General features: G+C 45.2%; 1 protein-coding gene across 7 annotated transcripts in view; it reads left to right on the forward strand.

Annotated features, from left to right (window-relative positions):
• Positions 1-21,939, forward strand: part of myo9aa (myosin IXAa) — an 86,982-nt gene that overhangs the window by 58,069 nt on the left and 6,974 nt on the right. For 2 of the 7 annotated variants that reach the window (XM_084008138.1, XM_084008141.1), the window contains 22 exons: positions 627-748; positions 1,956-2,097; positions 2,820-3,015; positions 4,200-4,319; positions 4,953-5,000; positions 5,537-5,612; positions 8,392-8,532; positions 9,227-9,266; positions 9,361-9,483; positions 10,325-10,405; positions 10,626-10,736; positions 14,416-14,538; positions 15,441-15,590; positions 16,173-16,492; positions 16,840-18,552; positions 18,892-18,982; positions 19,169-19,378; positions 19,985-20,082; positions 20,238-20,365; positions 20,489-20,712; positions 20,802-20,918; positions 21,728-21,916. In XM_084008138.1, the coding sequence (XP_083864264.1) occupies positions 627-748; positions 1,956-2,097; positions 2,820-3,015; positions 4,200-4,319; positions 4,953-5,000; positions 5,537-5,612; positions 8,392-8,532; positions 9,227-9,266; positions 9,361-9,483; positions 10,325-10,405; positions 10,626-10,736; positions 14,416-14,538; positions 15,441-15,590; positions 16,173-16,492; positions 16,840-18,552; positions 18,892-18,982; positions 19,169-19,378; positions 19,985-20,082; positions 20,238-20,365; positions 20,489-20,712; positions 20,802-20,918; positions 21,728-21,916 (4,563 nt within the window). The remainder of the gene's footprint in view (positions 1-626; positions 749-1,955; positions 2,098-2,819; positions 3,016-4,199; positions 4,320-4,952; positions 5,001-5,536; positions 5,613-8,391; positions 8,533-9,226; positions 9,267-9,360; positions 9,484-10,324; positions 10,406-10,625; positions 10,737-14,415; positions 14,539-15,440; positions 15,591-16,172; positions 16,493-16,839; positions 18,553-18,891; positions 18,983-19,168; positions 19,379-19,984; positions 20,083-20,237; positions 20,366-20,488; positions 20,713-20,801; positions 20,919-21,727; positions 21,917-21,939) is intronic. The other 5 variants (XM_084008139.1, XM_084008143.1, XM_084008144.1 and 2 more) reach the window with 5 other exon arrangements.

A 21,939-nucleotide genomic window follows, 5' to 3' on the forward strand; every position in this document is an offset into this window, starting at 1 on the left:
GTCAGGTTAAAATCAGTTTTATTGATAAGAGAGAGCTCAGAGACACAAATTAAAATCACAGCAGCGGATGAAGAACTTGTTACAGAATGATTCTCTTGCAGCTGCTTCCTTTATTCTCCTCCGACAGCTTCGTTGTCTTCAATAATAATAATGGTTTATTATTAACGGCCCGATGACTGTAGGGGTAGAAGAGGAGGAGAGCGGAGAAAAGGAGACTCCGGTGACCTTTATTAAACCTCGCCCGGATTAAGGCCCTTATTGGTTAAATCTCTTTCCCAGGAACACAGGAAAACAACATGTATGGGGAAGAATAACTGATAAATGCTCTGAATGCTTCTCTCATTATTAAACCACCGCGAGGCCCGGAGAGATCTGAGGAGTTGTTTTTTTGTTTTTTAGCACAGGGAGGCGACATGAAAGCAGGTATACAAACAACACTGTTGCTTTGTTTTAAAATGTGAAACAGCCTGACCCACATAGAACTGGTTGTCTGTCGTTGATGGCATCTGTCTCTGTTTTCCAACGTCTTTAAACATTTAAATATTAAATATCGAGGTGATGGAGGACAGTCTACAGTTACATCACATTAGTATTATTCTAAGTATTATTCCTGTGTGTCCCTGCAGGAGGAGTACCGGGCCGAGGGCATCACCTGGCATAACATCGACTACATCGACAACACGGGCTGCATCAACCTGATCAGCAAGAAGCCCACGGCGCTGTTCCACCTGCTGGACGAGGAGTGCAAGTGAGTCTCTGGCTTCCTGTCGGACCAGTTTGTTTCTGTGCAAAGTCATTTTTTAATTTCCTACACCGTCAGAACCGTGTAGCTGCCGTGTCGGTGGTTTGATTCCAGCGAGCCGGGGGGGTCCGTTGTTGCATGTGCCACCCCTCCATCTGTCCCAGACCACCATACCAGTCAGTGTGCCAGTATAAGATGGAGTATGTCCCAATACATAGCATGTTACATGCCACGGATACCACATACCTGAATGCTTTAGTGGCTTTTCTGACCCACAATCCTCTGAGCAAGAAGTTCAAAGTTCAAGGTGCTGCATCCCAATTAAACACATACTGCATGCACCGGTCTGTACTTTGTAAGTGCAGCTGCTGTATGCACTAAAAGTAAAAAGCAAATCAGCGCTGCAGGCTGCAAATACAGTAGTGATCATTGGAGCTTATATGTTCTTATTATTGATGCACACATGCTACCTGATATATGTTCTTTTGGCAGTAATAAAACTGCTGTAGCGATCAATATGATTATTTTCAATCTAGTCTCGTGTCGGTCCTGTTGTTAACATTAAATACTTATTATTTCTGCTGATACAACTATTTCGACCACGATGTAAGATGTGATTGACGACTGTAACGTGACTATTTTTACAGCGTTTCATCCTTTATTTCCCCGTCCGCTCCATTTGGAGAGTGAATCAAATTCCTCCCACTTGGAAAAATCTGGAGAGCACTTTGAGTCTTTGGCCGCGTTGTCTTCATGGTTCAGGTTTCATCCCCCCCTCTGGTGTCTCATTCTTCCCCCGTCTTCTCTTCCTGTAAGCTGTTGATTTTTCTGCAGAATCGCTGGGCTCTCGATATTAAAGGACTGGAGGGAAATCTGAGCACAGATCAGCTTGACGTGATAATCCTCCAACCTGTGGCGTCAGAGGATAAAATGTCAAAACGGGTTGCGGATCAGAAAACGTGCCATGTTTCCAGCTGCACCACAATAAGTGCTGTTGAAGTTAACAGTTACTCGTGGAAAAAGTAGAAGTCTTGTCGCGATGCCTTTGTGATGAAATGAGGTCGAACACTCTCAGAGTCTTTTATACCGCAGCATTCATGATGGAGTTGACTGTTAAAAAAGTGCTTCACCCGGCAGACCTGCTTTCACATTAAAAACAAATGTTAAAAACCCAAATCAATCCCTTCTGCTGCTTTTCTTTGTTTTATTTCAGTTTCCCTCAAGCCACCAACCAGACTCTGTTGGATAAGTTCAAGCGGCAGCATGAGGGGAACAGCTACATCGAGTTCCCCGCCGTCATGGAGCCCGCCTTCATTATCCGACACTACGCCGGCAAGGTCAAGTACGGGGTCAAGGTCAGTGTGATCCTCACTTCCACGCCTCCGAGTCACCGGTTAGACAGAAAACCTGCTTTTTTTAGTTTCGTGTGTTTTGGGAGGGAACATGTTTGTTTTTCTGACACGTCGTCAGCATCGTCATGAAAAACTCCAGTAATAATGTAAAACATCTTCTTGGTTGTTTGTGTTATTATTCAAATGCATAACAGACCGTCACAGCCCTCAGTTAAAGAGTACAAGCCAGTCTGCTTGTTTTTATACAGTTTTGTTCTGCTTCAAGTTACCCAACAATGAAAGAAATTAGAGATTCAACACGTTTTGTGTATTTAAATCTACATCAAATTATGCATGTGATGTTTCCTCAGGATGGTTGTGTTCAAATGTTGTTTTATTTTATTTTTGTATATTATATGGAGTAATTTGAAGTTGCTTATAGTTTTGTGTTGTAATTGATTTGATTGAACTTGCTTTATGTATGATTGATTTTATTTGGACATTTTCTAATTTGTGGAGCCCAGAAAGTTTAGCATCTGTTATGGGAAACAGATGCTTTTATCGAGCGCTTTTCTCGTCTCGCCGACCACTCAATCAGTTTACACTGCATGTCTACATTCACCCATTCACACACACACATTCATACGCTGTGGTGCCACCTGCACATCAGGATCTAACTAACATTCGCTCCCAAAGCCGCCAACGGGAATCTAATAAAGAAATAATGCCGTCTCTGTCGCTCGCAGGACTTCCGGGAGAAGAACACGGACCACATGCGTCCGGACATCGTGGCGTTACTGAAGAGCAGCAAGAACGCCTTCATCTGCGGGCTGATGGGCATCGACCCGGCAGCCACTTTCCGCTGGGCGGTTCTCCGAGCCTACTTCAGGGCCCTGGTGGCCTTCAGAGAGGCCGGGAAGAGGCACACGCAGAAGAAGAGCGGTGAGCGGAAAACTCTGTTGTCCATATGCACATTCTAGCAGTGAGGCTCTGATGTCGGAGATAGACAGGGGGGATCCTTGTTTGAGCTCAGAAATAACATATTATGTATGTCTTTATTACTTTACTTTGCAGCTGCAGAATTTTAAATGACAGATTATATCAGATTAAATAATGAAAACGGCTGTACAGAATCCACAAAGAGGGAAATAACATTGTTTACTGAATGGCATGAGAGCATTACGGATCCATTCTAGTACAACAACAATAAACTGCTACATCTAGAGAATATTGGTGATTGGATTATCCGCCTGCCATGTTTTTGAGGCTTACAGTTTGTTGGCGGTCTGTAGACAAAAGGAGCTCCGTTCAGCCAATAAACTTCACAAAATGACATCATTTGTTTCCAGTTTTGCCACCATGCCCAGAACTGTATGCTCACATGCCACGCACGTCTGATGTAGGCCTCCTCGCCCGTTAATGTCCGCTCCATCTCCACCGTCGGGTGCCGGTAGTCCTGTAGTTTGTGTGCGTAGCGCTGACATGTCTGTATAGTAGCTCTTGCTCTTTGTCTCTCTCAGCTTTGGTCCTCCTACGAATGCCTTCCCTTTCCCCCCCATAGACGGCCTTGATATGCAGTAGAAGTCGCCGCCGCCGTCGTCGTATGAATCAGACTCTGCACCCTCTTAAACCTTCCTGCACATATTAAGTGTTTTTACGCGCAGATGTTAAACTAGACGTATCATTCGCTTAGATATCTTTTAGAAAACTGAACTCTAAAGATATCGGAGTCACCCAATGGGACATGTTGCATGTCTTCTAATAAATACAACCTGCATTTCTGCACAAAGACTGTTAAAGGAACTATTATGAGACAAAGTTTAAATACCCTCACCTTGTCGAAGAGGACAAGGACTGTAGAAGGAGGGCATCTTCTAGAAGACATTGTATGTATAAGTGCCTTTGGGGGACGAACACCTACTCACTGAACTACAATGACAAACATCCTGCTGCAGTTTTGAATGTCAATCATCTTCTCTCCTGAAGTCTTTGCACAGGTATCTCTCCAGTAGACGACTGCATCTCTTCTTCTTCGCTGTCTAATCTGTCGTTTCTCTCTCTCTTCCCTCCCTTCTCTTTCCTTGTGTTTTTCTTTTTTCTTGTTTTTTTTTTTTTGCTTCTCCAAGGGCATGATGACGCTGCTCCCTGTGCAGTTTTGAAAAGTGTGGATAGTTTTAGCTTTCTGCAGCACCCTGTGCATCAGAGAAGCTTAGAGATCCTGCAGAGATGCAAAGAGGAGAAGCACAGTAAGGCTGCCAATACAACCATAACTCCTCCTTACTTCCTTGACCGTGGGGGGGAGGGGGCTGTCGGGGGGACGAGGCCGACCAACATCGTCATCTTTGTCATTCAAAAGAGATCCAAATCATTCAAACTGAGAAGAGAAACGTTTTCTGCTTCATGATTTGAGACACAACTCTGATTTTCTATGGTTGGACTCGATGCTCGTTGGCCTCCCTCCCGTCTCCTCCTTCCCTTCTTCTGATGCACCTCCATGCGTTTGTTCTCTGCTTGTCCTTGCATGTTGTCGTTCTCGTCTAGCATGATTTCAGCCGTTCTGTCACACTCACCCTGCGCTAGCGTCGGACTAGCACAGGAATGCATGGGTGTCATTTGCTCTGTCAGCTAATTTTTGGTCTGGGGGGGGGAGAAAAAAAAAACCCACCTCTCGGTGTCGATCACTTTCTGTTTTGTCACACAGCTACACTTCCCTGTCCAGTCCTGTCTGTTTGTGGGGGGGTGATGGTGTTAGAGTCACTGGAGGGGTTTAATAAGACGTCACTAACGTGGGCAGCTTTACATGTGGTGCAGGACGACGTCCCTTCTCTCATGACACTCCAATGTGTTTGTGTGTTTGTGTGTTTTGTGCCACCCTGCAGCTCCCGATGAGAGTGAAAGTGTTGTACAAAGTGATGAGACTGAAAACGGTATACTGTTAAGTCGCCTGATAAACTGCTCTTTTTAAAGTAGAATAACACACTGTAGAGTTTTATTTCTCCTCGCTGTGATTCAGTGGTTGAAAGGAGAACGCTTGTAGGCTCATCACTGCCGTCGCCGTAGCAACTGTTATTAAACAGTTTCACTCCGTAGAATTCTCTCTGGTCTGACCTAAATGACCTTTATTATATTGTTGATTATGGGACAAATATTGGAATTTTAAGCACACCTGCAGTCCAATAACTCGTTAGCATCACTAACAAGAGCAACTCGCTATTAACCTCACAGATCTTTTTTTTTTCAATGTTAAATCATCTGCAGTAGATTATAGTTCCAATCAAAACGCTCACTGCAATAACACTGGAGTATCATTTGGTGTTTTTATTTGCTTGGGAAGGGGGTGTGTGTGTGTGTGTGTGTGTGTGTGTGTGTGTGTGTGTGTGTGTGTGTGTGTGTGTGTGTGTGTTGTGTGTTGTGTGTGTGTGTGTGTTCTTTCACCGATGCCAACCTGTGTGTCCGTGATCAGGTGTGACCAGAAAGAGTCCGCGTACGCCGCTGTCGGACCTTCAGGGAAGCAACACAATCAACGAGAAGTCGCCGAGGTGAGAGTCTGTGTTTGTCGCTCTCCATGAACCTTCAAGTGTTTGGACACGTCTGGAGACATAATTACTGCCCTATCAGAATCTGCTTTATTGCCAAGTAAAAGGAATTTGCTCTAGTTTGTTAATATAAATTTAGTAAAAAATATAGATAAAAATAGATCTATTAAAATACAAAAAAAGCCCCAATAAAAAATGTATAATATATTTGAATTAAGTTGAAAGTTGTATAGATGAAAATGACAATAAAAAATGGAAAAAAGAACCCTACAATAATGACATACAATATATTTAAATGAGCGAGTTGTTAAAAGTGGTGTGTATATATATATATATATATATATATATATATATATATATATATATAAATATAAATATAAATATAATTTACATCACTTGGCACATCCAAACGGAATATGAAAATATGTTTCATTTTCATATGACATATCTTATGTATTTATCAACATAGTAAAACTGGCTTCCCCCTCTTTTTTTATTAAATATCAACTCTAAAAAGATGAAATGAGGCGAGAGGAATCAGAAACGGCGTGCTACGAAGGTCTCCCGTTGGATGTCGTGGTTCAGCGTCTTCGTTCACGTAATCTTCCATACAGATCACCTCTGGGCATTGAGACAGACGTGGCATTAAAAAAAAAGAAGGAAGAGTGATGAGTGCGGTGACCCTGAGCGTCGCCCCACTGAGACCCCGGCCCACCACCTCCTCTAATTAGCTGTGAACCGTGGGATTAGCGACCCGCGGCGGCGGCTGGTGGCTCAGAGCGCCTCATACAACACGGCTTTTGTTGCACAGGAGCTCGTGTGGGGCTGTTAACCCCCCCCCCTCCTCTCTAAATGTGATTTGCAACCTCTGTCTCTTCCTCTCACTCACACATTACACACTGGTCCTCCATGAGGCACTAAAGCCCCGTGCAGCTGCTTCCTCGGTGATGTAAAGTCAGAGCTATGCATCGGAGAGGAGTGCCCAGAGAGTGATAAACATTAAGTCCTCTGCAGGGTGCTCGTCTGCCGGACAGTGTGGTGCTTTATGGGGCTCTCAGAGAGACCGTGGAGACAAACAGTCACCACAACAAGCATATTTACTGAGATCGATGGACAACCGGGGAGACGTTTCCCTCTCGTTCTCTTCACATGGTCGGCCAGATGCAATCCCAGGATCTGTGCTTACTCTTAAGAGCTCATTGTGGCGTCAAACATCATTTTCTGATTTAGTCATACACCATAAACCCTTAAACACTTACCTAAAGACAGAGTATAAACCCAGGAATCCAAAGACTTGAATATGCACTTAACATAGAGGAGCTTTATGGATCCCCATGCCTTAATGTATTATTATATTGTGATGCATGGTAGTAGTATATATCCTCCGTCTGTGTACGGCTCCTCTGGGACTGTGAGGATGAGATCAGGGTAGTGGATCAGTGCGTCCCCTCCTCTGGGTCTCTATCGCTGCCTCCGTAGTGAGAAACACTGATGGAAAAGCCGGTCGCACCTCTGTTTTCTATTTGCAGCTTGATTTATTTCAAATTCAACACACTATATTTATTATTTTGATCAGTTTCATTGGCCAAGAGTCTTTCGTTGTACAAAGAATTTGTTTCCAGTGGCTTTCTCAGAGCTAAATGCTAACAGCTAATCAGCATGATGATGCTCACAATCGGCCTCATTCCCAAGTCTGTACTCTGAACTGTTCGTACCGACATTTCACTCACACATCCAGGATTGTACCTGGATTTAAAAGTCTGCAGACTTTTAAACGTGGAAAAGAAAATGCACAGACGGACCTGAACTCAACGAGCACAGAGAGGACGGTAGTTTATTGTGAAAGCCAACATGAGAGGAAGCTGCATGTTTAGGTTTTTCATCCGTGTAAATTCTTCCCCTTCACATATCAACCTTCACATCTGCCCTTCATGTATTTCTATTGACTTTTCATTTTAGCCTTTAACATCACCTCCCCACATGCTTGTTACCTCTCTAGGAACGTTTCGACCTCCCGCTAATGACGCAGCGGCGTCTCGCCACTGTGTCGTAGTGTGCAGCCGCTTGTAACTCATCAGGAGAGATTCTTGTAAACCTATGAATAAATTATAATCCTGGAAAGAACATAGAGTGCTCCGACGGACCTGAAGGGGAGCTATGAATGATACATTGCTACGGCTATTTTCTGACTGGTACCTCAGCTGCCTTTTCTCCTCGCTCGTCCTCTCGTCTCCGACTGCTTAACGGTTTTAACCGTGACCTGACCGCCCGTGTTTTTGTTTGTCTTCAGGTGGTTTGGTTTCACCTCGAGGTCTGAGGTTTGAATTCCACACATGGAAACGTACTGCACCTACTGGTGCAAGGCATTCTGGGGGGGGAAACATGGCCATGACAGAAACGAAACACAAGGCACTGGTTGATGCTTTATGAAATATGCAGCTCCATGTTGGCATAAAACAGTAAAACACATCACAAGTCCAGTAAACGTGTAATGTTGTTGGTTCAGGAAGTCTGATCTAATAACACAGGGTGTCTAAACTCCATTCTCCAAGTCTTGAGCTCTTTAATAAAGAGATTTATAAATAAATACAAATACAAAATACATTTCTTGGATTCAATGTGTAATTTACAAAATAAGGCAGTGAAATGAATTAATTAAAAATATATCTTTTTATTGCTTTCCACTGTTAAAAACATGACATTTGGTTTGCTTCAACACCGTCTTGTCAGGTAAATAATAATAGTTTGGCTCTTCATACATGTTGGTTTGGTTTGTCCACAGGAGTTCTCCGGGCCTCGGCTGGAACGGACGCGTGGGCCGACTGAGCCGCTTGTCATCCGGCAGCTCCACCACAGAAGAAGACGGCATCTTTGTCAACTCGGCCAGCAGCAAACTGCTGGAGCGAGCCCACGACATCCTCATGTAAGTAACACCACACCATATAATGATGTGATAATGTGATCAGCAGTGTGGCTTCGGTGCTGGATCAGTGTATGACACTTATCTATAAATGGAAGAACAGATAATTATATTATCTTGAATATGTAAAGCAGACATTCAGAAGAGATTCATACTTTTAAGTATTATAATACTTTATAAATGTGACCAAATAAATAAATTCAGGTGGAGTTATAAGGCTCTTGTTTAGTAAAACAAACAGAAAGTATGCTAGCTTTTCATATTGGATGCAATGTTATCAGAACTACAATTATCAGGGTCCCTCTTGTGGCTGAAAGTCGTATTGCAGCGATAAGTCTTAAATCAAATTCTGTACTTGCCGTCTCTAATAAACCCTCCTTTGGGAACCTGGAGAAGTCCTTCAGTGATCGCTACATTCCTACCGGCTCCGAGGGTGCTGTTCGGCAGCTCCCCCTGACCTCTGACCTCCCTCTGGAGGGGAGCAAGTGAACGGGGGAGTTTCCCCACAGGGATGAATAAAGATCCGCTTTACTGACAGGGATATGACCCAATTTGGGAAGAATTTCTGGAGTTAATCCGGTGCCTTGTTGACCTTTTTACTTGACAGGAAAAAATGAAATCAGTCTTCCCGCCTGTTGAATTAAAGAGTAAAATTGACTGCTGAACTTTTCTGTTTTTGTTTATTTTTTATCAACAGGAGGAACAAAAACTACAAATGTAAGCCAGTTCTTCCGAAGGTACGGCCCACGATGTTTTTAATCTCTTCATAGAAGGATTCTAATGTAGCGTTTATGAGAATATTATCAGCTGACTCTCGCTTCACACTTTCAGCATTTACTGAACGTCAAGTCCCTGAAGTACCTGAGCAACCTGACGCTTCACGACCGCATCACCAAGTCGCTGCTTCACCTGCACAAGAAGAAGAAACCACCCAGTATCAGCGCTCAGTTCCAGGTCAGACACACACACACACACACAATAAGAAGAATGTTCCGTGCTGCTCTGAAGAGTCTCCGTCCAGCTGCTAACATTATAAAAAAACAACTGGTTGTGGGTGGTTTCTCTGCCCGCCAGCCTTCGCTGTCCGCTTTGCTTGTCCATAATGTGTGTGTGAAGTCCATTACGTAGCTCACACACCCACCCAAAAAGGTCATAAATGAATGACATCATGTCTGGGAATTCAAGAAAAAAAAATGAAATAAATGTTTCATTAAAAAAGGGACTTTTGATGTGGTGAGAAAGTAGAAAGCATTTAATAAAAAGCTGAGGACGAGGGTGAAATGTGAGCGCTGTTCTCTTGGTTTTCAGCAGAGGAGACGTTCCCTCCCATGGTGATGTGAAGTAGACTGACATCTACTGTTAACGTTCAGAGTAATCTGCTTATCTGTAGGTCAGAAGCGTCTCTCACATCGTGCAGCCCTTTTTATTTTCTTCCTGATGTCTTTTGAACGTTGAAGTGCTGTGGCTGTTGAGTGCCGAGGCCCCTCTGGCAGGCCGCCCTGGCCCCAGTGTGTGGATGACTTCACTTCCCACATCCTGTGCTGCGCTGATTGCTTTAATCTCCCATGGAGGAGGCGGGGGAGGAGGCTGAATTCCTCCTGCCCCTGAATTATCACACACACATGCTGCTGACACACATGTGCGTTTGTTTACACACACGATAATTACACATGGAGGTACGACACATGCGGAGCCCACATGGATGCTTGTTTTTACGATCCCGGGCAGCGACGGTTCCTCACGTTGTGTGTTCTGTGTGTTTAACGTGTTGTGTGTTTGTGTCCTGGTTCTGCAGGCCTCCCTCACTAAGCTAATGGAGACTCTGGGTCAGTCTGAGCCCTATTTTGTTAAGTGCATCCGTTCCAATGCTGAGAAGGTACAGTGTGCTCACTCCATTCTCACTGTTTTGGTTCACTTTTCAAAACATCTTTTCATTTCTTTGAAATTCAAACGTTTCTAAAGCTGTTTATCGTCCCCTCCCCCTCCTCTCTCCTCTCCCCCGTAACCTCTCTGCCTCCTGTCGCTTTTCCTTTTTCTGTCATCTTCCTTTTTCTCGCCTCTCCTCCATTATGTTGTTTCTTTTTTTCCCTTTTAAGCTGCCCTTAAGGTTTAATGATAACCTGGTGCTGAGGCAGCTGCGATACACCGGCATGCTGGAGACCGTACGCATCCGCCAGTCGGGCTACAACATCAAGTACAGCTTCAAGGTAACGCACACACACACACACACACACACACACACACACACACACACACACACACACACACAAACACACACACACACACACACACACACACACACACACACCCTGGAGACACTCTTTAATCATTTTAGTCCAGATTTATTTAAACGTTATATATTTAATACAGTAAATTCGAATGAAACCAGTAATTGGAGACATTATTGAATACTTCTTTCACCACTGATAGTGGAGAAAGTATTGATCTGAATTATAAATACAGTGAAATACAAAAGAAATAACAATCACAGCAGCAGACCGAAAGATATCTGGACTTTAATCTGGGACCAAACTCCAAAAATCCTGTATTCCCCACATGCCAACAGGTGTTTCAGTATCAGGAGTTAACCGCTGCAGCCGCATGCCTCGGTGGTTGCCCGTGGTAACCAGGGTCATGGTATATGACCTTCTGTATACCACAGAGAACTATATTCTACTTACTTGATGCCTGTAGTTTCATGCTGGTGTAACAGCTCTGTTTCCTGCATGTATGTGGCCTCTAAACGTTGGGCTACTTGATAATGTATTCTACCTGCTCACTAACAGCACACACATCTGGACAGTCAGTTTGTTGAGGATGCATCTTTGGTCTTAATGCTTCTTGCATCACCTATCGCATTGCTTTCACATACGTCATCACTGTTTACCAGCTACGAAAGGCTCTATTAGACGGCCTGTCTCTAGATGACGGAGCTTCTCCGGCAGCTTCCGGAGCCCGAGTCCTACTTAACGTGATGGACGAACTGAACTTGATGCACTTTCCCTTTAAAGCTAACATTCGTTCCCTGACAGATGTAACAGACTCACTTCCTCCGCTATCTAAGTATCTAAGTATCATATTCACCAGGCCGAGTTCAGCAGCAGCAGATTACATTCCCATGTTCCTCTGTGCGGGCGTGTTGCAGCCCCAAAAACCCCTGACGCACCATCCATCTCTCCGCTCACGTCCCCACAACACAAACGCCTGTCGGGTTTCCAGGCGTTCCGCTGCCAGCGATGAATTCATCTCCAGGAAACACGTCGCTGCTGCTGTTTGAGCTGCGATCCATCGTTGTGTTGGGAGGGGATTGTGGAACTGATGAGGGGGAGTGGGGGGGAGGGGGGGGGGGGGCGGCGGCCTACTTTACCACGCTGGCACTCGTGAGAATGATGTCAACCCTGTGAGAAATACTGTGTGACATCATGGAGCCGCTGATGTTTTAATGCTGATTGGGAGCGGCTCTCTCTCTCTCCCTCTTTGTCTCTCCCTCTCTCTCCCTCTCTCTCTCCCTCTCTCCCTCTCTCTCTCTCTCTCTCTCTCTCTCTCTCCCTCTCTCTCCCTCTCTCTCTCCCTCTCTCTCCCTCTCTCCCTCTCTCTCTCTCCCTCTCTCCCTCTCTCTCTCCCTCTCTCTCCCTCTCTCTCCCTCCCCCTCCCTCTCTCTCCCTCCCTCTCTCTCTCACATCGGGTTCACATCTTGTGGTCTCTTCATTTGTGTCACGTCAAGGTTTCACACAAAGACTGAGTCAGTGACTGTGCTTGTTTGTTAAGGAGCCACCTCACTAAATCACTACTTGATTTCTCTGTGTAACCACAGTGGAGTCTGCTGTAGCCGTGCAGATACTGGGTGGTTTTATTTTCTGCTGCCTCCTGGAAACCATCACACACACATGAGATTACATTTAGGACACTAATGATGACACATTTTTAATTTATGACAGTAAAAATGAGTCATTTCAGCAACTTTATGCTCATTTATACTTCCAGATTTCAGATGGAAGCGTTGAACTTTTTCTTCTTTTATCTGACATCTTAAATTACTGCTTACTTTTGCTTACAAATTAAGATTTTAAACATATACGTGATAATTTTATAAAATACAACACTGTTAAAAATTAGACCAGTGCTTCTGAACCTTTTTGGTTTGTGACTCCTAACAAGAAAACAGTTGTGTTGAGGCTCCTCGTCATATTTCAGGTAAAACAAAAAGCACAATCAACAAGTTAAAGAATAATTTTACTGATTATTATTATGTTTCAAATGTTCGTTACATAGTGGGATTATATAATATATATACAATAATCACAAAGCGAGAATCTGACATCTTGACAGCCCTACTTTAATAATATTTTTTATTTAATGTAGCCTTTCATTCCACTCAAGAATGAAATTGTATAAAACAATAAACAACAGGGAGAAACCATGAGTCCAATCAATAATAAAACTAATATAGTGGAGCTTAACGACTTGCATAACCTGGTAAAAATAAGATGCCGTAGTTGTAATTAACTAGTTTGTTTGTTTCGATTAATTTTAAGAGCTGTTTTGAATTATGTGATGGAGTCCAGTGTGTCAGGGGAAATGCTAAAAACATATATTTTGTGGACATATTTATGCATTTTTAGTGAAGTAAGATTTGCTTTCATCACTGAAAAGAAAGGTTCCCACTAACATTTGACAATTTAATATAAAAATGACACTTAACATTTAGTTATTTGTGTGGGCTGATCATAAAAAACTATCTTGATGAGCTCACTCCGATCATTTTGGCTTCGTTTATCAGAAATCGCTGCCCCAACGTATTTAGTGCTGCGGTCAGCACTAATGAGAAATATCTTGGGCATGGGATCACTTTGGAAGAGTCCGCTGGTTCTCCTCAGAACAGAGCCTCTCTATTGTCCTCGGGTCTCCGAAGCACTCCCCATGCTTGTAATTGTATAAACACAGCATCTGTTTCCCCGTCCACCCCCCCCCGCAGGCCCGGAGTGTATTGAATTCAGACAATGGGCCTCAGTTTGAAGAGTGGGAGTTCAGCATATTTATGCCGTGATGTTCGAACCCCCTGCAAATATTGACTTTTACCTGAAACCACATGTGCCTCCGACAGCTTCTCCTTTTGTTTGTTTTCTGGCCGAGCGATGCTGCAGGAGGCTGCTCAACACTTATGTTTCATATTCAGTGTGAAACATCCCAAACCAATTAATGCCGTCCTGCTGGGGGGTCCAGCTGCAGCCGCCGCCTGTTTTAAAAATAAACTACAATACGGCTGAAGCCAGTTAATTGCACTGAATTCATGTTGCAAATCCAGGTTTAAACACTAGATGTCGACTCGTTCAAATGAAATATCTCTGTCTTAACCTCTTTGGAACTAATATTATACCATTTCTGCCTGTTGTCTTTGTTCTTAATATCTTAATATTAGACTTTTACAACTTTCATCCGCATCCTAATGTTTGATGCTGTAAAAATCCAATATTTATCCATTTATCCCTATTTTAACTTGACTTATTTACAGATTTATACATATAAAATATAACATATAACACCTAGTGTTTTAAGTGGACTGATTGTATTCATTTAAATACAATGATAAAAAGTAATATGATACATATGATCCACACACAGTAAACCACTGTGATGTCACACCTGTTTAGTCGTGTAGTTATTGTGATAGAAACTGACTTTTGAAACACTGACTTTCTTGCAGAAAACTACAGACTCACTATTGTTTGACTATTTTCCTGTATGTGGTCCACAAGCAGGGCTTTGCCCCCCTGCTGTGCTGGAGTCAGCTGTAGGAAAACAGCTGCAGGAGCATGTTGTTAGAGAGATTACTGGACGTGACATCACGTATTTTCTCATTAACGCCTCTCCTTGCTTCCCTGACAGGAGTTTGTCCGTCACTTCTGTGTGCTGCTCCCCGAGGGCACCAGTGCCACCAGAGAGGGCATCCAGGAGAGTCTGGACCAGCTAGACCTGGAACCAGATGGGTACCAAGTGGGAAACACCATGGTATGTATGGAGCCCTGTCCCCGTCCCTAGTTGTTCTTTTTATTCAAACGATTTAAAAAAAAAAACAGTGTGACATCTGCTTTACTTCGGCACATTATATCTACCTGAAAATGTGATCTTGTGGTGCAGCCATGAACTATTTCACACAGTCTAAGTTTGAGCTTTAGGTACTTTTTTGAAGGGGAAAAAAGTATTTTTTTTACGACTTCTACTTCAGCAGGAATTGAAGTGAAATGAAGTCCTAAAATAAAATCCAGATGTAAAATGAAAAGGTAGAGCTCAACAGTGGACAGTTGTTTACTTCTGTTGTTATTAAAGGATGTTTTTTCAGCTCATTATACGGCATGTGATTTTTGTTTTATGTTGAGCCAGTTAGGAATTTGGAAAATTCCAGGCTAAGACCCAAAATTGATTTACTTAAAATAATGTGGGGGTTTGAGAGTGACTCAAACCCAAGTGAGTTTAATAAACCGTTGAATTTCACCAACTATAAATAGAGCCATAGATGAAGGGAAAGGACAGTGTTGGGAATATTACCTGAAAGCATCCTCCCTCTGGGGGAAAGAAAAAAAGGATGTATTGAAGACAGTGGCCCATATTTGGTGGTGGGTATGAATGAGTCATGATGGAGGGGTCCTTGCCTTCGGGATGCTGTCTATATAATTAGAGGATCATACCTGACATATGTGTCACTGTGTATCTGGCTGTGTGTGTGTGTGTGTGTGTGTGTGTGTGTGTGTGTGTGTGTGTGTGTGTGTGTGTGTGTGTGTGTGTGTGTGTGTGTGTGTGTGTGTGTGTGTGTGTGTGTGTGTGTGTGTGTGTGTGTGTGTGTGTGTGTGTGTGTGTGTGTGTGTGTGTGTGTGTGTGACTCTTGCTGACTCCATCCCCGTCTCCTCCCTCAGGTGTTCCTGCGGGAGGCCGAGCGCCAGCGGCTGCAGGCCGTCCTCCACACCGAAGTCCTCAGACACATCGTCACGCTGCAGCGGCGGTTCAGAGCTCGGCTGGAGAGGAAGCAGTTCGTCAGGATGAGGGAAGCGGCCATCTGCGTCCAGGTAGAGCAATTCAGGCTTTTGGTTGCTTATTATGTTTTTTAAAACATGACTACTTTTTCATATTATTGCTGATTAACTTTCAGTGGAATTCTATTATTAAGTTTTACCAGCTTTTTTTTGTTTTGTTTTACTGAGGTGCAAAGATAACGTAACTGAACACAGTCATAAAAAACATAAATCTTATGTGATTGTGGTTACATTTGCAGTGTTGTGATCCGCATCAGATAATCGTAAAGATATTGTTAATTGTTTTGTGGTATTGATTTGCTCGTTAATTTGAAATGAAATTACCAGAAAGTGTCCGTTGCTATCGAGGATGTTTTTATTTTAGTTCGTAACTGTAAATTATTTTTTGTTTAATTTGAAATATGCGTAAAATTCTCAAATATAGTTGAGATGAAGTAGTCCCTCACAGACATGTCCAGTCTAGTTGGAATTTAATTTGTTTTACATCCCATAAAAGACAGAAGAGAGTACTTTATGGAATAAGATGAGTTGCTGTCGACGTAAACATGTGTTGGGGAAAAAGAAAAAACATCACAGTATCTTGAAAATAACATAATTATCATCATGTCTTCACAGAAATGGTGGCGTTTGTATCAGCCCATAGAAGAGGAGGAGGAGGAGGAGGATGATTATGACCCTAGTGTCCAGGAGGGGGCAGCGTTGTGTCTGCAGACACACTGGCGGGGTTACAGGCAGCGTCAGAGGTTCAGGCTGTGGAGGGAGGCTGCTCTGGTGCTGCAGAGGGCATGGAGGTCGTGGCTCGCCCGGCGCTGCACGGCGGCGCTGCTCATTCAGACGGCCTGGCGCTGTCATCAAGCCAGAGAGGCCTACCTGCGTCTGTATGGCGCTGTGGAACAACTACAGACCGTCAGCAGAGGCTTCCTGGCCAGACGAAGGTGAGGAGCAGACGAGTTCAGTTGAACAAAAGCATTTTTATAAAGGCGCAATTCTCCGAAAATAGCCTCTTATTGTAGGTGGCTGCATAATATTTGCTCAAGCTGGTGAAAAGCCAGATTAATCGTTGCACACAGCTCATTGTTCAGCGTGCTTATTGGCTCGTTAAGACCGTGCCGTTACGCAAGCAACCCAACCCAAAGCTGCTCCACAATCAGCTGAGCCTCCGAGAGAAAGACTTTTTAACTTCGGTGAATACTTGAGGTCGTTTTGTTCCGAGCGGCTGTTTAAAACTTGACGGAGCAGGAAGTAGTCTGTCGTAAACTAAACGTGTCTTCTTGATTGACAGCTTCAAACAAGTGAGAGAACAGAGGCTGAGGGAGGAGGAGGAGGAGGAGAAGCTACTTCGGCTACAGAATGGCCAGGTGAGACTGTCCCCAGAGGAGGAGGAGGAGGATTCGCCTGAGCGGATCATGGGTTTGGACCTCAGCACCTGGGAGGATCGCTCCTACGAGCAACGAGAAAGGAGCCTCCAGATCCTCAGCAGCCACGAGGGCGCCGTCAAGGAGGAAGGAGAAGGGAGAGAGCACGCCCCGACCAGAGAAAGCCCCGCTAAAGGGCTAACTGAAGCGCCGGACTCCTTCATGACATCCCCTGTGGTGGTGCGAGAGAGGTCCAGAACGATAGACGAGCCCGGCCTGAAAACCACCCGGGCCAAGAGAGAGAGCCGGCGGATGAGGGAGCTGGAGCAGGCCAAGTTCAGCCTGGAGCTCCTCAAAGTCCGGGCGACCACCGGCGGAGCCTCGTCCCCGCCTGAGGAACGCCGCTGGTCCGTGGAGCTGGTCCCCCCGGCATCCCCGCCTCCCCGCTCCCCCCAGGGCACGCCCGACAGCCAGAGCTCCAAAGGCAGCTTTGAGCTCCTCAGCATGGACGACGAGCCGCCCAAGGCCATGGAGGAGGTGACGGACAGCGAGGACCTCTGCTCCCCTCTTCCCCCAGCTACCCCGCTCCCTGAACCCGATGTGGAGGTCGTCTCAACGAGCCCGGAGCCAGTAGAACCTCATAGGACCGGGGTTTCTGATGCGTCCCCCCACCCAGGCAGCCAGATCCAGCCCACATCGGACCCACCAGCCACCTCCGCACGCACACATCCGCCCAAAATCGAGAACTACCTCCCCACCTTTTACGTCCCTGCTAGTGAGGGCAGCACATTCGTCTCCCGCCGTCCTGCTGAGGAGTCCAAACAGAACTCGGAGGCGGCCGTCTCCACGACAACCACCACCACCGTCGTCACCAAGCCTCTGAAAGAACGGCGGGAGTCGTCGCGGCGACCGGTGGTGGTGGTCATCAGCATGCAGAAGGAAACGCCACTAGACCAAGAGCTGAGCCATGTGGTCCGTCCCCCCACGGAGGTTCGAGACTCTGCAGCCCAGACGGGGGAGAAGCCGGACCCAGCTCCCGTCCCCGTCCCCGCCTCGGTCCCTCAGGCCGACCAGACGGTCATAGAGAAGCTGGTGCGACTGAACGAGGAGAAGGAGGTGCGGCAGCGTAATCAGCAGCAGCAGAATGAGAAGGAGATGATGGAGCAGATCAGGCAGCAGAAGGAGGTGCTGGAGCGGCAGCGTCTCTTCTTCGCTCAGTACGAGAGAGACATGTTCGAGAAGCAGAGGGGAGAAGCTCTGTACCGGATTCAGCAGAGTCGGCAGGCCGGACACGATGCCGGAGAGTCCCTCAGACCTCGTTCCCTGCTGATAGAGAGAGCAGCGGGGCTGGTTCCTCACGCCAGAACACAGTCAGACTCCACCCCCCCGGCTGTAGACCTCCAGGCCGGCGCCCCTCACCCCCAGCTGCCCCCTCCGCCGGCGTCCGTTCCCAGAGAAAGGCGCAAGGAGGGCAGAGCGGCAGCAGAGGGCTGGGCGCCCAAACTCACTCTGGAGTCCAAAGACGGAGGAGGAACCAGAGCGAGGACCAGGAAGCCAGCGAGCAGCCAAGGCACCGCAGTCGCCATGACGGACAAGCAAAACATCTTCTTCTCCCCGAAGGACAGAGTCACGTTTACAAAGTGAGTAATGGATTCATACATCGCTGTCTTTGATTGGTCTATGTATGTTTTTGTTGCTAGTTCTCTTTTTTAGGTTTATTGCCAAGTAGGTTTTTGGGTAATCGCAAATAAAATAGAAATTTACAATATGACAAAGTGATGTAATGTAAAAAGAACCTTTTTTACAGAACACATTTCCTATAAATGAATAATAACAATGCATTACTATCAATCAAAATCTAAGAGGAAAAACACATGCCACTAAACCATCATCAAAGTCCATAAATGAGCACAAGTTTCCATTTAAAATAAAATAGAAAACTTAAATAAATGTACTCCTGTTTCCCTCGTCGTGTCCAGCAGGTTCGACAGCGATGGAACGCCCGAGTCCAGTCCCAGAGAAGCCCCGTCTCCCGTCCTCAAACCCTCCAAAGGAGCGAAGACACGAGATGTAAGCTCCTCCTTCCTTATTCACCAGCACGTGTTTGCAGGAGTGCCTTGTTGTGACGTGAATGAATGAATCCCGGCAGCTCCCGACCTCACACTAAACACCACACAGCCGACCTACGTGAAGCAGGTTATCCAAGGCTCATTTTTTTAATTAAACATGCTGTTGTTACTTCTGATGAAACTCCAGGTCGGCAGAGCGGGCCAAAAAAAGAAAGCCAGAATGGCACGGACCCGCTCCGACTTCCTCACCCGCGCCCCCATCCTCTCAGTTGGGGGCGACTCGGACGAGGATGACGATGAAGGCGACAGCAGCCCCCGTCATTTCTCTCTGCCCCTCTCCAAACTGAGCTCCACGGAGGCGGGCTTAAGAAAGTCCTGTTTCAGTGATTCAGACATGGTAACCGTGGCGCCACCAGAGTCCTCTATGCGTTCTTTGCAGCGTGCCTTTGACCTTTGACCTCTCTAACCCCCTCAGCAGAGCGAGCTTAGAGCTCCGCCGCTGACTCGAGCCGAGCTTGGACTAAACTCTACACTAACTCTCCATGAGAATGAAACACTAAACCTTTAACATAGCAGCTCTCCTAACATGGTTTGGTTTCTCTTTCTCTCACAGCTGAGATTTATTCTTCCTGGTTCATTAACATCCTTTGCATGTCACTTGGTTATAGTTCCTCTCTAGCAGGTCGCTCTAGTCATGAGCCACACCTTGGGAATTCTTGAAAAGGGTTATAAATCACTCTTGACTTTTTTCCACCTAACAAACTCCGACTGTCTTTTAAGTACTGCTCTCTTCCTGGGAAACTTGTGTCACAAGGTATTATTTCTTTGTAGCATCATGACGACAATATAAACCTTCTGCTGAAGCCTAGACTTCTGGTAAATGTAGCTGGTGAAGCTGCGGGGATGCTGCCATCTACTGGCTCAAACTTGTATTTGTACTCATGGATGTTGCTTGGGGTTCGGCGTGTCTTTAACTTCGTTCTCCAACCTGTTGTTGTTGCAGCCTGCGAGCTCCGAGGAGCAGAAGAAGATGCACAAGGCCTCGTCGTCGGGAGATTTGGGCAAAGAGGACTCGCTGCGTAAGAACACGCAAGATGGAAGGTTTGTTCCTCAACTCAGCTGCCGTCCAGAATTTCAACATTTTGGCACAAAGTTCCTCGTAGTAACTTTATTGGCTGTTTTTCACTTATAAATCAAAGTTTTTTACACTTTCTTTAAAGTTTGTCTTTTTTTTTTTTTGCTCTAATTTTGCACAGGGTTCGTAAAATGCGTTTCTGGGGCAAATCAAAGTACGGGGATAAGAAGACGTCCAGAGAGAAGCTGATCTGTGGGGCCGATTCCCTGGACGGAGACTATGGAGACACGGGGCCACTGCTGGGAGAGGGTGCGTTATCCAAAAGCAAAAACACAGCACTTTCATGTTGGGTGCTAAAACACACACAATAAAAAAAATAAATAAAATGCATTCAAACTGACGTGCACAAATCCTCTCTCCTCTTCCATGCAGCGGGTCAGGAGAACATGTCGCCGCCCTGCAGCCCCGACATGCTGCCGGATCGAGTCTTCAGAGACCTGAAGGAGAACAAGGAGCCGTCTCCCAAGGTGAGGCGGCGGCGCAGCGTGAAGATCAGCAACGTGGCCCTGGAGCCGGCTCAGTGGCAGAACGACGCGCTGCAGATCCTCACCTGCACCAACGACTACCGCAGCATGAACGACTTCCTCATGAAGAAGGTAAAGACGCACACGGTGTGGGTCATGTGGGCGGAGGTGCTACAGGAAGTCGATATTCACGCTGAGGTGATGGTGGCGTCATGTTTCAGATCAACGACTTGGACACGGAGGACAGTAAGAAGGACACGATGGTGGACGTTGTGTTCAAAAAGGCTTTGAAGGAATTCCGTCTGAACATCTTCAACTCTTACTCCACTGCACTCGCGGTAAGTCGACTCTGTTTGTCTACAATGCATTCTAAACATACTTATAATCTGTATAATCATAGTTATAATCACTAATAAATTACATTCATTTTGCCAGGATCATGGTGTATTATGATTTCCATAAATGTTATACATGATGTTGTTTTTATAATACATTATAACCACTGTCACTCGTCAGTATAACCATTTTACACCAGCAGTTCATATTAGTTTCAGTGTTATAAGTAGGCTACAATTACCAGAACAATTCTGGCTCCCTCATGTGGCTGAAAGATGTACTGCAGATATAAATGTTCAAATTCAATGGAAGAAATTCTGCAAATTTACATGGCGACCCCCAATAAAATCTCCTGTGTCCCAAATCAGTCGATGTGAATTACTCTGTTTTTCTGCAAAGAATGACCACTTAGAGTTACTTATAACCACATTATAATACAGTATAACACTGATTATAATACACTATAAATCTTGCAAAAAAACAGTGAGTCAGTGAGTTACCAGCAAATATGAAGTATTTATATTACTTGTCCTTTATAAGTCATTATAAAATGATATATAGCTTGGTATGATATTTGTAATAAAGCATAATGAATACGTATGAGTGCTTAGAACTATAATTATACAGTGCTATAAACAGATAACGCATTATAGGTAAGTTGATAATGCATGATAGAGAGGGGCGTCATACAAAGTTTAAATTTATAAATATCCGTTTGGTGTAAAACTTTTTACATGATGGCAGATAAAGGACTAGATCAAACGTTTCTAACTACTGTGCTCCTCCTGCGACCCACCGCCTTCGTCCCCAGATGGACGACGGTAAAAGTATCCGCTACAAGGACCTCTACGCTCTGTTTGAGCACATCCTGGAGAAGACCATGCGACAGGAGCAGAGGGACTGGAGGGAGTCTCCCGTCACCGTGTGGGTCAACACCTTCAAGGTTTTCCTGGACGAGTTCATGACGGAGTACAAGCCGATGGACAGCACACTCACCAAGGTAAAGGCACGCCTCTGTTAAAG

Source organism: Eutrigla gurnardus (assembly GCF_963514095.1).
Source record: "Eutrigla gurnardus genome assembly, chromosome: 1".
Lineage (NCBI taxonomy): Eukaryota > Metazoa > Chordata > Actinopteri > Perciformes > Triglidae > Eutrigla > Eutrigla gurnardus.